Here is a 15,478-nt window from a genome sequence, read left to right on the forward strand (position 1 = left end):
TTCCCTTCCCACGTGGTTAAAGATGCCCTCCAACGCATCTCGTCTACATCCCGCACCTCCGCCCTCAGGCCCCACCCCTCCAATCGTAACAAGGACAGAACGCCCTGGTGCTCACCTTCCACCCTACCAACCTTCGCATAAACCAAATCATCCGCCGACATTTCCGCCACCTCCAAACAGACCCCACTACCAGGGATATATTTCCCTCCCTACCCCTTTCCGCCTTCCGCAAAGACCGTTCCCTCCGCAACTACCTGGTCAGGTCCACGCCCCCAAACAACCCACCCTCCAATCCTGGCACTTTCCTCTGCCACCGCAGGAACTGTAAAACCTGCGCCCACACCTCCTCCTCCCTCACCTCTATCCAAGGCCCTAAAGGAGCCTTCCACATCCATCAAAGTTTTACTTGCACATCCACTAATATCATTTATTGTATCTGTTGCTCTCTATGCGGTCTCCTCTACATTGGGGAGACTGGGCGCCTCCTAGCAGAGCGCTTTAGGGAACATCTCCGGGACACCCGCACCAATCAACCACACTGCCTCGTGGCCTAACATTTCAATTCCCCCTCCCACTTGGTCGAGGACATGGAAGTCCTGGGCCTCCTTCACTGCCGCTCCCTCACCACCAGACGCCTGGAGGAAGAATGCCTCATCTTCCGCCTCGGAAAACTTCAACCCCAAGGCATCAATGTGGACTTCAACAGTTTCCTCATTTCCCCTTCCCCCACCTCACCCTAGTTCTAAACTTCCAGCTCAGTAACTGTCTCCATGACTTATCCGGACTTGTCCTACCTGCCTATCTTCTTTTCCACCTATCCACTCCACCCTCTCCTCCTTGACCTATCACCTTCATCCCTTCCCCCACTCACCCATTGTACTCTATGCTACCTTCTCCCCACCCCCACCCTCCTCTAGCTTATCTCTCCACGCTTCAGGCTCACTGCCTTTATTCCTGATGAAGAGCTTTTGCCCGAAACGTCAATTTCGAAGCTACTTGGATGCTACCTGAACTGCTGTGCTCTTCCAGCACCACTAATCCAGAATCAAAGTGAACATAGGCTGTTAAGAGAATAAATGTGAGGAAATAATGGAGAGGTAGAAAGTGCCAGAGGAGTTGAATAAGTACATTATATCACAGCCTTCATGGTAGAAGACATTGAGCATTGCAAAAATAAATAAAATTAGAAAATCAAGGAGTAAGGGGAGGAGAAAATACAACAGAATACACAATATAAGACAACTGCGCTGGAGAAAAAGGAAACTATTGAGGCCAATGGCTGATAAGACCCCTGATAGGTTGTCTCCTAGGATATTAAAGGAATTAGCTGCAGAAATGTATATTTGTGACCAATGCAGCCACAAAGAATCTTTTAAATCCTGGAATGGTCCAAGGGCTGGGTAATTAAGCATGTTAAGGGTTGAGATTGAGAGATCATTAAAGGAATCAATGTTACAGGGGTAAGCAGTAGAGTTGAGTATCAAATCACCCATGATCACATTGAATGGCCTAGTACACTGAGCTAAATGTTGTACATCTGCTTCTACTTACTTGGTCTCTCTCACTCCCTTCTTAAAAATCGCAAGTGTCACAATGGAGAAGGAGGCCATTCAGCCAACAGATCTGCACCAGCTCTCCAAATGTGTATTGTGATTTTGTGCCATTCTCCTGTCTCTTCCCCAAATTCTTGCACATTGGATGATTATCTAAGTTGATACAGTGTCCATTTGAATGCCTCAATTAAACCTAGCCCCACCACACCTCCAGGCAGTGCAGTCCAGATCTGAACTACTTGTGTGAAATAGTTTTTCTCGTCCCATGTTTGCTGCTTTTCCAAATCAAGTTCGATCAGTGTCCCCTTTTTCTTGATCATTTTAAGAGAGGGACCAGTTTCTCTATCTACTCTATACATCCTCCTTGACTTTAAATACTTTTAAGAGGCATTAAGAGACATGAACAGGCAGGAAACGGCGGGGATACAAATACAAATGCAGGCAGCTGGAATTAGTTTAGAATGGCACTGTAGTTGGCACAGAAATGGTAGGTTGAAGGGCCTGTTCCTGTACTATACTGTTCTCTGTTCTATTAGATTTGTTCTTAGCCTTCACTTCAAAGCAAACATACCCAACTGCTCCAACATGTCCTCATAACTGAAGCTTCTTATCCCTGGAACCATATCATTCCCCTCTGACTTCATATACCCAGTCAAACATATGTAAAAGAAAAGAAGTAAAACAATCAGCTCATTGAGTCTGCTCCTCCGTTCAATAAAATCATGGCTGATTTCATTGTAACTCATCCACATTGCTACGGACCCCTGATAATCTTTCTTCCACTTGCTTTACAAGAATCTAACTAATTCAGCCATAAAATTTTCACTGCTTCCATCCCCTTCTCAGGAAGACTGTTGCAAAGAGTTAAGACACTCAGAAAAAGAATTTAGCCTCATCTCTATTTTAAATGGGTAACCCCTAGTTCTGGACTCTGTCAAGGAAAAGCGTCCTATCCACATGTAATTGGTCAATGCACACGAGGCTCTTGCAATCAAAGCACCTCTTAGTCTTCTGTGTTCCTGAGGATACAAGCCCAGCCTGTTCAACCTTTTCTGATTATTAGCTGCGTATTCAGGTCTAATAAACCACCTCTGAATTGCTTCCAGCACACCTACAGCTTTCCTTAAAGAAAATGACCAATACTGTGTCCAGTATTTCAAATGGTCTCTAGGAATGCCTTTGTCATTTCTGTCTCTTCCAGACAAACTGATGCATCAACTCTCTCTCTCACACTCACACGCTCTCTCTCTCACACACACACACGCGCGCGCGCTCTCTCTCTCTCACACACGCGCGCGCTCTCTCTCTCTCTCTCTCACTCACACGCGCGCGCTCTCTCTCTCTCTCTCTCTCTCTCACGCACACGCGCTCTCTCTCTCTCTCACGCACTATCTCGCACACACACACGACCAATGAGCGCATCGGAGTCTAGAGGGTTGGTCTAGATAATATCTAATTTGTGTAATTGGCCAAGGCCTGACTTCAAGTTTCACCTGTTCCAGAGATGTGTAATATACAGGTATCTGAAAAGTTTGATTAGACTGTCTACCATGTGTACCTCCTGCAGGTATGCCCTACAACTGAATGATTGACCTCAAAGAATCGCAACAACTTATTTCGCTTTTGGTATGACACCCACTAATGGAAAGTTTTCCATTGACCCCAGTTTTGCTCGTGCTCTGCCTCGACATAACTCTCACCCCTTCTGGAATTCTGCTTTTTGTCCACATTTGAACCAAGCCCATAATGAGATAAATGAATGGCCCTTCTGGAACATAAAATAGACATCAGCAAGTTAGTTATTGCTTAGCAAGTGCTACTTGTTAGCACTACTTAAAATTTATTCATTTGTGGTACGTGGGCATCACTGGCTAGCCAGCATTTATCGCCCAACCCTAGTTGCTCTTTGGTGGTGAGCTGCCTTCTTGAACTCCTGCATCCCTTTGCTGTGGATTGACCCACAATACCACTGGGGAGAGAATTCCAGGATGTTGGCACACCGACAGTGAATGAATATGTTTACAAGTTAGGGTGGTGAGTGGCTTGGTTGGGAGGGGGTGGATCTTGCAGGTGGTCGTGTTCCCATGTATCTGCTGCTCTTGTCCTTTAGATGGAATTGATCGTGAATTTGGAATTTGCTGTCTGAAGACCTTTGGTGAATTTCTGCAGCCCATCTTGTTGAAACTGAGCATTCGGAGTTGAGAGAGTGGAATGCTTGTGTATGTAGTGCCAATCAAGCAGGCTACTTTGTCCTGGACAGTGTCAAGCTTCTTTAGTGTTGTGAAGCTGCACTCATCTAGGCACATGGGGAGTATTCCATTACACTTCTAACTTGTGCCTTGGAGAATAGATGGACAGGTTTTGGGGAGTCAGGAGGTGAGTTACTTGTTGTATTTCTAGCCTCTGACCTGCTCTTGTAGCCACTGTTTTTAACGTATGGCGAGTACAGTTGGGTTACTGGTCAGTGATAACCCCCAGAATGTTTACAGTAGGAGTTTCAGTGATGGTAACACCATTGAATGTCAATGGGAAATGGTTAGATTGTCTCTTGCTAATGATGGTCACAACCTGCATTTGTGTGGCATGAATGTTACTTACCATTTGTCATCTCAGCCCTGGATATAGTCCAGATCTTGTTGGATTTGAACATGGACTGCTTCAGTATCTGAGGTGTCATGAATGATGCTGAACATTGTGGATGTTTGCTTTGATTCCACACTTCTGAACTTATGATGGAGTGAAGGACATTGAAGCAGCTGAAGATGGTTGGGCTGTTGATGATCCCTTATATCACTTTACTGACAATTCAGTGTAAATTGGTGGGATAGTAATTGGATTGGTTTGATTGGATTTGCCCTACTCTTTGTGTACAGGATGTACCTGTAAGCAAATTTTCCTCTTTCCACTTTGCCGGATAGCTGTCAGTGTTGTAGTTGTTCTGGAACATCTTGGACAGGTGAGCAGCAGGTTCTGAAGCACACGCCTTCAGTACTCTTGCCAGAAAGTTGTTAGGGCCCATACTCTTTGGAGTATCTAGTGCCTTTGGCTATTTCTGTACACTTCAGTTTTTTGTTGATCAAACCCATCAGCCACCCAGCAATGTAGCAGTGTCATTATGCTGTGTGCACTGAGGCCAGGCCAAGAGATAGGAACAGGACTGCACCATTCAGCCCCTCAAGCCTGCTCCGCCTTTCAATAGGATCATGACTGGTGCACTATTCCTCACATCACTTTCCTGCTATTTCACTGCAACCCTTACAATGTTAATTCCCCAACTGATCAAGAATCTCTCAATCTTCGCCTTAAATATGCACAAGGACTCTGCTCCCATAGCTCTCTGTGGTAAAGAGTTCCAAACATACTCAACCCTGTGAGAAAAAAATTCCTTTTCATCTCTTATTTGGCATCTCATTATTCTGAGATTATGCCCTTGATGAACTGTTAAAGAATTCACCATAACCGAGAGTGGCTGTCTGTCAACAGACAGATCATGATGCCCGAAACATGGGTGAGATAAAAACGGCTGGATGGTGGAGACCTGTGGTTAGCGCAGCTGGAGTTACAACAAGGGAGAGGGAGAATCTGGAGGGAAAGCTCTTATTCTGTATTATCCTCTCATCAAGCAAAGTATACAGCTGTGACTTATATGGATTATTTTAGAACATAGAACAGTACAGCACAGAACAGGCCCTTCAGCGCACGACGTTGTGCCAAACTTTGATCCTCATGTAAGGTAAACCTAATGGACGAACCCTCAAATTTCTGTGAGCATATGCATGTCCAACAGTCTCTTAAATATCCCCAATGACCTTGCTTCCACAATTGCTGCCAGCAACACATGCTCTCTCAACTCTCTGCGTAAAGAACCTGCCTCTGACATCCCCTTTATACTTTCCGCCAAACAGCTTAAAACTATGACCCCTTGTGTTAACAATTTCTCCCCTGGGAAAAAGTCTCTGGCTATCAACTCTATCTATGCCTCTCATTATCTTTGTATACCTCAATTTTGTCCCCAGCATTGAGTTTTCAGGGACTGTTTGAGATTACAAAAGTGAATTTATGCACTGTACCCATGTATTTTGAATTCTGATGACCAGGTGATTTTTTTTCTGGTGTTGGGTGCAAAGAGCTTGTTGGACAGAATAAGTTTGCAGATCCAAATATGTAGTAACACCATCTACCTACAAGTGATTTGAGTGAAACATGGATATTTAAAATAATTGAGATTACATGTTAGCATATTATTCCCCTCTTGCTGCAACTATTACTTAGAAGGGGTGTCTGCAGCAGTGCAACTGAATTCTAATTTTGGTAGACCATGCATCTTGAGTAGTTTGAAACAATAATTTTTTGTCACCTCTTCAAATCCTGTTTCTGTTCTTGCCACAACACTGAAACTGCTCTTGCAAAGTTAGAAAATATGTTCTTCCTCACTGACCTCCACCTCATTGTCAATCTCTCCTTGTTCTTTACAACCTGTCTGCAGCCTTTCATAATACCATCATCCTTGATGTTTCTCCTTAGTTACCCAGAAGAATGGTAATAAATTCACTTGATTCTATTCTTACCTGTTCAATTGCAGCCAGAGAATCTCCAGGAAAAAGCTTTTCCTCTCCCTGTTTATTTTCCCTTCACTTGTTTTCAAACCTTCAAGGCCTTGCCCCTTCCTATCTCTATCATTTTATCTAGCTCTATAAACCTCCAATCTCTGTGCTCCTTGAGTTGGTACATCTTGTGTGTCACTGGGTTTTTGTTCCAATGGGCCACGATGCATTCAGCTGACTAGACGTTTTGCTCTGAAATTTGCTCCATAAAGTTCTCTGCTCATTACTTTGCTCTCTCCTTTATGATGCTCTCTAAAACCCACTCTTTGACCAAGCTAATGGCACTCTGTCCAAGTAGCGCCAATGTTGGAGCATTGATTTAAAGGTAGACAGAGTAATGTGTTTCTAAATGTTGTACACACCTGATCTTTGGGGAGTCATCTGATTGTGCTGATCTGATTTAGTGGGATTGGAGGGTGGAATTTGGAAAGCAGAGGAGTAGAGTTGAAGCACAGGAGTTTTCCTATAGGCTCAACAGTTCCGAGATAGAAAACTGATGTGCTCCAATGCTTGTTACCTGTAGATGGATATAATTACAGTTTAGCTACTTTATGTAAAGCAGTTTACAACATAAATGTGGGTGCCTGTACTCTAAATGTATACATTATATTGGAAAAATACACATGTGATATGAGTGGTGCACTAATTTGAATGAACAGGTAAGCAATGTGTTTTTTTTATTTTAATGCCTTAATTTGAGAGAGGGCCCTGTTGTGGCACAATCATAGTGTTCCTATCCCAGACTGGGAGACCTTGGATCAAGTTTCACCTGCGTCAGAGGTGTGTAATAACATTTCTGGACAGGTTGATCAGGAAAATAGATGAATAAAAAACTTAGCTAGAGTAAATGTAGCTTTCTTGTCACAATCCAGATGTCCAAATCAACAAAGATTAACAATGTTTATCTTTTCCATTAGTGTTTCCGAGCATTCTGCTGCAAAGGACCGCCATCACCACGAACTGAATACGATGTTGTTTGTGTAGGCCTTACAGGATCTGGCAAGTCAAGCTTGCTTACACAACTCTGCAGTGAGAGTACAGACAACATCATACCCACAACAGGTAACATTTAAGCAGAATTGCAGTAGCTGTGTGAAATGCTGTCATGTAAATTGACCTCTGTTGCAAAGTCAAAGTGAGGTATTTTAAGGTAGCACAACCTTTTGTAAATGTTGGTGGTAATAATCTAAATCTGCTATTGAAGATGTATTTGTACTGACTTTGAGACTCTTGAATCCTATATTCCTTCAAAGGTGTATTCTTAACCTTATTCTTAACTTTTATTTTTATCTGCTGATTATCCTGTTTTGTTTCCCCTCTTTCGTACTTTAGGTTGGACTCTTCCCTTTACCATAATAATTCAGTGTAAACTCATTTACCCTTTGAAGTTACCCTTTGAAGCCTTTTGCTGTGCTACGGTCAAAGATTGGTTGAATTAGGCCCTTGGTCTTTTTATTCCATTACCCCTTTTAACATTGGACCATTTAGTTAATATTAACATTATTAAAATAATAACTCTACAGCAGAGAGGTGTTCTAAATGTAAAGATCCGCAGATGTATTTTGTGAAATTACAGACTAGGTTCATAAAATTGTGACTTTGAAATGCTGAAAATACTAGAATTAATTAGCAGGACTGCTCAGATGAGCTGATCAGTGGCAAAGGGAATTTAATCTGGATAAATGTGAGGTGATGCACTTGGGCAGGACTAGCAAGGCAAGGGAATACATGATGAACAGTCAGATCGTTGGACTAGAGGACTAGAGAAGTCTTGGTGTGCATGTACACCAGTCCTGTAATTTCAGGACAGTTGGACAAAGTGGTTAAGAATGTACATTGGGTTCTTCTCTTTATTAGCTGAGGTGTAGAATTTGAGATCAGGGATGTTATGCTGGAACTGTATAATTGGTTAGACCACAGCTAGAGTATTACGTGCTGTTCTAGAATCCACATTACAGGAGGGAAGTGATTGCACTGGCGAATGTGCAGAATATGTTCCCTGGGCTGAAAGTTTTTGGTATGAAGAGAGGGTGGATAGACTGATATTGTTTATCTTGGAGCAGAGAAGATAGGAGGGGTCATGATTGGGATGTATAAAATTGAGGGCCATAGGGTAGACTGGAAGAAACATTTCCCTTCAGAGGGATCAATACATGACTAGGGGAATAATTTAAGGGAAAGGCAGAAGATTTTAGTGGGGATGACAAAAATGTTTTTTCAATCCAGAGGATGGTGGGAATCTCACTGCCTGTACAGCTGTTAGAAGCAAAGCCGTCAGAACATTTAAGAAGTATTTAGATGTGCACTTGTGCTGCCAAGGCATATAAGACAATGAACCAAGTGCTGGAAAATGCTATTAGAATGGTGAAGTGGCTGTTTTAGACCAGAATGGGCACGATAGGGCCTTTTTTTGTGTTGTAGATCTCTGAATGTAGGTCTGATAGTAATTGAAAGAAACTGAGTTAATGTTTCAGGGCACCTTCCACATTCATTGCCTTCACTGATGGGGAGTAGCATACAGTGTGTACCCAACTATAAAATGCACTTTAGAAATCCACGAAGGCTCCCTCAACAGGTTCCTTTCCAAGCCATGCATCATCCTACATTGGAACCATATTGCCATTCCTTCTACTAAATCCTGGAACTCCCCCTTTACTGATATCATATATAATGGACATGGGCAGCAAATGCTGGCCAGGCCAGAGATGTCCACATTAATGAACAAATTCTTTCTTAAAAAAAATATTATTTAGATCTCCATAGAGTTGACTCTCACACATGTGAACTGTCTGTGGACCTTTGAGCTTGATGGCTTATTTGCTAGTCTTGGCCAACAATGTAGCAGTAACCACACTTCAAAAAGTGTATTGTAGGTTGTATATAGCTGTGGCATTTGTCTCAAAGCAGAAGTTGCAGGATTTTCCTGCTTGGATTAGCTTTACCCTTTCTCGTTCCACGTGTTACATTCCCAACTGTTAACCAATAATGTGTTTTTGGTAGTGGGCGTATTTCTCAATTTTGTCATGGTTAATATGCCCTTGACTATCTTCTAGGGCAAATGTCCAGAAACTATGTTAACTCAGCTCTGTCACCTTCAGTGGAAGCTAATAACATATGATAAATGCTACCATGTATCCCACTGTTTATTGGGTAATACAAGCTGAATGGAACTAAAGCTGAAATATATGTATTCACCAGGCAGCATCTTCAGTGGGTGAGCCATTACTTCCATGTAAACATACTTGATGTTCCCAAAGAGGATGCATAGACCAGGTAAGTATCATCTGTGATTAAAGGCATGGAGAGAGACAGTGCTTAAATGGCCATGGTGAAAAGCTCAATATCTTTGAAAGATCCCTGTTAAGAGTTCCAGCATTGCAGAGTATCCGTCACTTCTGAGAATCCATTTTGTGGGTAATGTTGTATTAGAAATTTTGCACATTAATTGAGAGCAAACTAAATTATGTTGATCATCTCTGTTAAACCTTTCCTGGCGATTACTGCTTTATTGTTTCTTTTGAGAGCTGCAAATACTGTCCTTTTGAGCCATTTGTAGAACTGATCTCATTTCATGGCATCTTTAAGTTTGCTGTATCAAATTATCTTCACTCCCATTGCATGATGATCAGGTTTTATGAGAGATCTCTTATGCCATAGAGTGTAGCATCCCTGATACTGAACCAGAAACTCCGGTGATTCCAGTTCCACACCGAGTCTTGCTGACCAAAGGAGGTGCATTCATAATTTGGACAAATAATTTGATTATCATCCCGCACATCATACTAACCCACTCCAATGGCAATGAGAAAGGTTCCTGGTCAGCCCTGTTGCCTGAAGAAGAAAGGTTGGGTAGTTTGGGCCTATTTGAGTTTAGGAGAATGAAAACTGACTTATCAAATCCCTCAAGATCTTAAATGTCTTAGTTAAGGTTGATATTGAAAGGATGGTTTCACTTGGGAAGATGAGTGTGAGAGGACACAGTTTAAATATAAGACACCTTCTAATTAAGGTGTAAATTTGTTGTCCTTTGTGTTCAGAGAGCAGTGGAGACAGGGCCATTCAAGACAGGGTCAGATAGGTTCTTGACTGACAAGATAGTCAAATGATTATGACCGATGACTGAAACCATGTTGACTGTTGTAAGAACCCATCTGTTTTTGCATGGTTGGGAAGGAGACATCACATCTGGAGTCAGATGCAATCTGAATGAGGAGTGAGTTCAGGAAATTTGGAGGTAGTGTGGGAGAGAGGTGCTTTTTGCTGCTTTTTTTTTGGCTCTTATTGTGTGAGATATTTTTAACAAGCTAAATTGAAGCCCGGGATCAGGGACCAAACACGACAGAATGGCATCACAGGTAAACTGTAACTTCATTGGCAGTAGCCACTATTTTGACTATATTATGTTACTTTCAGATTGAAGGTAAATGAGGGAAATATTTACTGGTTACCAACGAAAAAAACAGTGAGAAATTTTTAAAAATCGAATTCAGAAAACAAAGCGAATGCAGGGTCAGGTGATGTCATTCCTGCATGATGTGGGAGCTGGTTGATCCCATTGTGGTTCATAGTGATTGCTTCTATAGAAAATACTGGTTGCTTGAGGAATTCTGGTTCTTATCTGATGAGTTGAAGTTTGAGCTTCAAATGCTCTGACACATCAAGCAGGGCTGAGTTACCTGGATGCTGTGTTTCAGGAGGCAGAGCTCTCCTTAGATTAACCATCTCGGATTCAGTCAGTCGTCAGGCACAGGCGAGGCAGGTAGAGGAATCCAGGAGGTAGTATTGAAGTAGCCTCAGTCCTTCAGCTAGTCTAACAGGTTTGAAATTCTTACTTCCTGTGTGGATGAGAATGTGGGCTGTAGAGAGGATGAACAAACTGTGCTACAGAGATCCAATCAAGAGGGGAGAGAAAAGAGAAATGTAGTTGGAATCAGGGATAGCATAGTCAAGGGAATAGACAAAGTTCACTGTCGCCAGCATCATGAGTCCTCAGGTTGCGTTGATGGGTTACCAATGTCAACCCCCAGAATATTGGTAGTGAAGTAATAGTGATTGAATGCCATGGGGCTGTGGTTAGATTGTCTCTTGTTGGCGTTGGTTATAGCCTGGCATTTGTGTCAGCCCAAGCCAGGATATTGTCCAGAACTTGTAGCATTTGAACATAAACTGTGTCAGTATCTGAGGAGTTGCGAATAATGCAGAACGTTGCAACCATCAGCGAACATTCCCACTTCAGACCTTATGATGGAGGGAAAGGCATTGATGAAGCAGCTGAAGACGGTTGGGCTGAGGAACTCCTGCAGACATGTCCTGGAGCTGGAATGACTGACCTCCACCAATCACGACCTTGGTCCTTTGTGTCAGGTATGACGCCAGCCACTGGAGAGTTTGCCCCTGATACCCATTGATTCCAGTTTTGCTAGGGCGCCTTGATACTACACTCTATCAAATGCAGCCTTGATGTCAAGGGCTGTCACTCTCACTTCACCTCTGACATTCAGCTCTTTTGTCCATGTTTGCACCAAGGCTGTAATGGTCACTAGCTGAGTGACCCTGCTGGAACCCAAACTGGGCATCACTGATCGGGTTGTTGCTGAGCAAGTGCAGCTTGATAGCACTGTTGATGACACCTTCCATCACTTTACAATGATGGGGTGGTAATTATCAGGGTTGGATTTGTCCTCCTTTTTATGTATAGGAAATACTTGGGCAATTTTCCGTATTGTCTGGTAGGCACAATTGTAATACTGGAACAACTTGGCGAAGGGAGTGAAAAGTTTGGAGCATAAATCTTCAGTTCTATTGCTCGAATGTTGTCAGGTCCCATAGACTTGGCAGTATCCAATGTCTCCAACCATTTCTTGATATCGCGTGGAGTGAATCGAATTGGCTGAAGACTGGTAACGCTAATGCTGGTGACCACTGGAATAAGCTGAGATGAACCATCCGCTCGACACTTCTGGCTGAAGATTACTGCAAAAGTTTCAGCCTTATCTTGTGTGTTGATATGCTGGGCTCTTCCATCATTGAGGAGGGGGTATTTGTGGAGCCGCCGCCTCCAGTGAGTTATTTAATTGTCCACCATCATGCAGGACTGCAGAGCTTAGATCTGATCCATTGATTGTGAGATTGCTTAGTTCTGTCTATCATTTGCCATTCTGCTGTTTGGCATGCGTGTAGTCCTGTTTGTTGGCTTCACTGGGTTGACTCCTCATCAGGTATGCCTGGTGCTGCTCCTGGCATGCCCTCCTGCACTCTCATTGAACCTCCATTGAACCAGGGTTGATCCCCTGGTTTGATGATAATGGTTGAGTGGGGGATATGCAGGGCCCTGAGATTACAGATTGTGCTGGAGTACAATTCTGTTACTGTTGATGGCCCACAGTGGCTCATGAATGCCCAGTCTTGAGTTGCTAGATCTGATCGAAGTCTGTCCCATTTAGCACGTTGATAGTGCCACATAACATGATGGACATCATTCTCAATGTGATGGTGGTACTTGTGCTCCACAAGGACTGTGTGGTGGATCACTCTTACTGATACTGTCATGGACAGATGTCTCTGCAGCCAGCAGATTGGTAAGGATGAGATCAAGTTTGTTTTTCCCTCTTGTTGGTTCCCTCGCCACCTGCCGCAGTCCCAGTCCTTTTAGACCCTAGTGTAGTACTCCTGCCAAACCACTCTTGTTGTACTGTGTAAGCTAACTTGTTATATGAAAGAAGATTGCAAGTATTTTTAGATATCTAAAAGGTAAGAGCGAGGCAAGAGTGGACATTGGATTGCTGGAAAATAAGGCTGGAGAAGTAACAATAGAGTCATAAAGTGATACAGCACTGAAACACACTGTTTGGTCTAAGACATCTGCACCAACCAGACATCCCAATCTGAACTTGTCCCATTTGCCAACATTTGGCCATATCCCACTAAACCCTTCCTGTTCATATCCCTTTTAAGTGTTATCATTGTACCCACCTTCACCACTTCCTCTGTCAGCTCATTCATGCATGCACCACCTTCTGCATGAGAAAGGTATCCATCAGGTCCTTTACAAAGGTTTCCCCTCTCACCTTAAACCTATGCTGTATAATTTCAGACTCCCCCACCCTAAGAAAAAGACCTTAGCTATTCATCGTATCCATGTCCCTCATGATTTTATAAACCTCTAAGCTCACTTCAAAGTCTAAGACGCTTAAGAAATAAAAACCCCAGCCACTCTCTACAATTCAAACTCTCCACCGCCTGCAACCTTGTAAATTTTTTCTGCCCACCCTCTCAACTTTAACAACATCCTTCCTATGGAAAGGCAACCAGAATTGTACGCAGCATTCAAAAACCAATGTCCTGTAACATGACCTTCCAACTCCTATAATCAGTGTACTGACCAATGAAGGCAAGTGTGCCAAATACCATCTTCACCACCCTGTCTATGACTCCACCTTCAAGGAAGTATGCATCTAAACCCCTAGGTCTCTTTTTTCGGCAACATTCCCCAGGGCCACCTCACATTTATCTAAGTTAACCTCATCTTCCACTCCTCGGCCCATCTGATCAAGGTACTGTGCACTTTGTACTCTGAGATTAACCTCCTTCACTGTCCACTAACCACCTATTTTGGTGTAATCTGCAAATTTATTAACCCAAGCTTCTATACTCACATTCCAAGTCATCTATATAAATAATGAAAAGTAATTGGGTACAAAGAAATGGTGGAGAAACTGAATAGGTACTTTGCATCCATTTTCACAGTAGAAGACACCAGCAGCATTCCAGAACTTCGAGAGTCAGGGGCAGATGTGAGTGCAATGGCCATCACTAAGGAGAAGGTGCTGGGGAAGCTGAAAGATCTAAAAGTGAGTAAACTGAAGGAGATAGCTGAGGAGATTGTAGAGATATTGGTGGTGATCTTTCAGGAATCACTGGATCATTGAATGTGCCAGAGAACTGGCACATCCCTGTTTAAAAAGGGAGAGAAGCAGAATACTATAGGCTGCTTAGCATGCCTTCAGTCATTGATAACATTTTAGAGTCCATTGTTAAGGCTGGGATTGTTGAAGTTGAGAAGTACGTGGCAAAATGGGGCTGAGTCAATGCAGCTTCATCAAGGGGAGGTCATGCTTGACATTTGTTAGAATTCTTTGGGGATGGGCTGTGTCAGGATCGGACATTCTTTAGAGAATTGGTGTAGATTTGAAGGATGAATAGCCTCTTTTTGCATTGTGTGGTTTCTATAATTCTGAGAGGTATTGAGTGACGTAAACAAAGGAGAGCCAGTGGACATGATTTATTCAGATTTCCAAAGTACCTTTACTAACTTGCCACATTGGAGGCTGCAGAATAAGACAAGAGTCTATAGTGTTAGGGGCAAGGTTTGGGCATGGATGGAGGATTCATTGACTGGCAGAAGGCAATGGTGATAAAGCAGTCTTTTTCAGGATGGCAGTCGGAGATTAATGAAGTTCTGCAGGCATCTGTGTTGGGACCATAAGTATTCGCAGTTGATATTAACGGTCTGAACAAAGGAACTGAGGTGATTGTTGCTAAGTTTGCAGACAGCATTTATTTCAAGTGGGCTAGAGTATAAGAGCAGAGAGGTACTGCTGAGGCTGTATAAGGTTCTGCTCAGACCATGTATCTAAGGAAGAATGTGCTGGCATTGAAGAGGGTTGAGAGGAGCTTTACAATAATGATTCTGGAATGAAGGGCTTGTCATATAAGGAGCGGTTGAGGCTCTGGATCTTTATTCGATGAAATTTAGAAGGATAAGGCAGGGATCTCATTGAAACTTACAGAATACTGAGAAGCCTGAATAGGTTAGATGTGGAGAAGATGATTCAACTAGTCAGAGAGACTAGGATACGAGGACACAGCCTCAGATGAAGGGACAGCCCTTTAGAACTCAGATGAGAAAATATTTCTTCAGCTAGAGGATTGCTAATCGTGTAACTCGTTGCCACTGAAGGCTGTGGAGGCTGAATCATTTCAAGTGTTTAAGACAGAAATAGATGGGCTCTTGATTAGTAAAGTTATAGGGAAAAGGCAGGAGAATGGGGTTGAGAAACATCAACTATGATCAAATGGCAGAAGGGACACCAAAAAAGAGAAAATGCTGGAAAATCTCAGCAAGTCTGGCAGCATCTGTAAGGAGAGAAAAGAGCTGACATTTTGAGTCTAACTGACCCTTTGTCAAAGCTGGCAGAAGGGACACAATGAGCTGAATGTCCTCATTATACTCTGACATCTTACTGTCGTATGGCTCACTAATGTCAGTCACATAAGGAAATTTGCCATCCTTAGCTGGTCTGGCCTACATTTGGCTCCAGA

The 15,478-nt window shown here is 42.9% G+C and overlaps 1 protein-coding gene across 3 annotated transcripts in view; it reads left to right on the forward strand.

The window, feature by feature from the left end:
* The window catches only part of LOC140477681 (ADP-ribosylation factor-like protein 15), a 291,815-nt gene that overhangs the window by 92,197 nt on the left and 184,140 nt on the right, over nt 1-15,478 (forward strand). For 2 of the 3 annotated variants that reach the window (XM_072571623.1, XM_072571621.1), the window contains exon 2: nt 7,075-7,219. In XM_072571623.1, the coding sequence (XP_072427724.1) occupies nt 7,075-7,219 (145 nt within the window). Of the gene's footprint in view, nt 1-2,957; nt 3,073-7,074; nt 7,220-15,478 lie in introns of those variants that run through there. The other variant, XM_072571622.1, reaches the window with a different exon arrangement.

This window comes from Chiloscyllium punctatum, chromosome 1 (assembly GCF_047496795.1).
Source record: "Chiloscyllium punctatum isolate Juve2018m chromosome 1, sChiPun1.3, whole genome shotgun sequence".
Taxonomy (NCBI): Eukaryota; Metazoa; Chordata; class Chondrichthyes; order Orectolobiformes; family Hemiscylliidae; genus Chiloscyllium; species Chiloscyllium punctatum.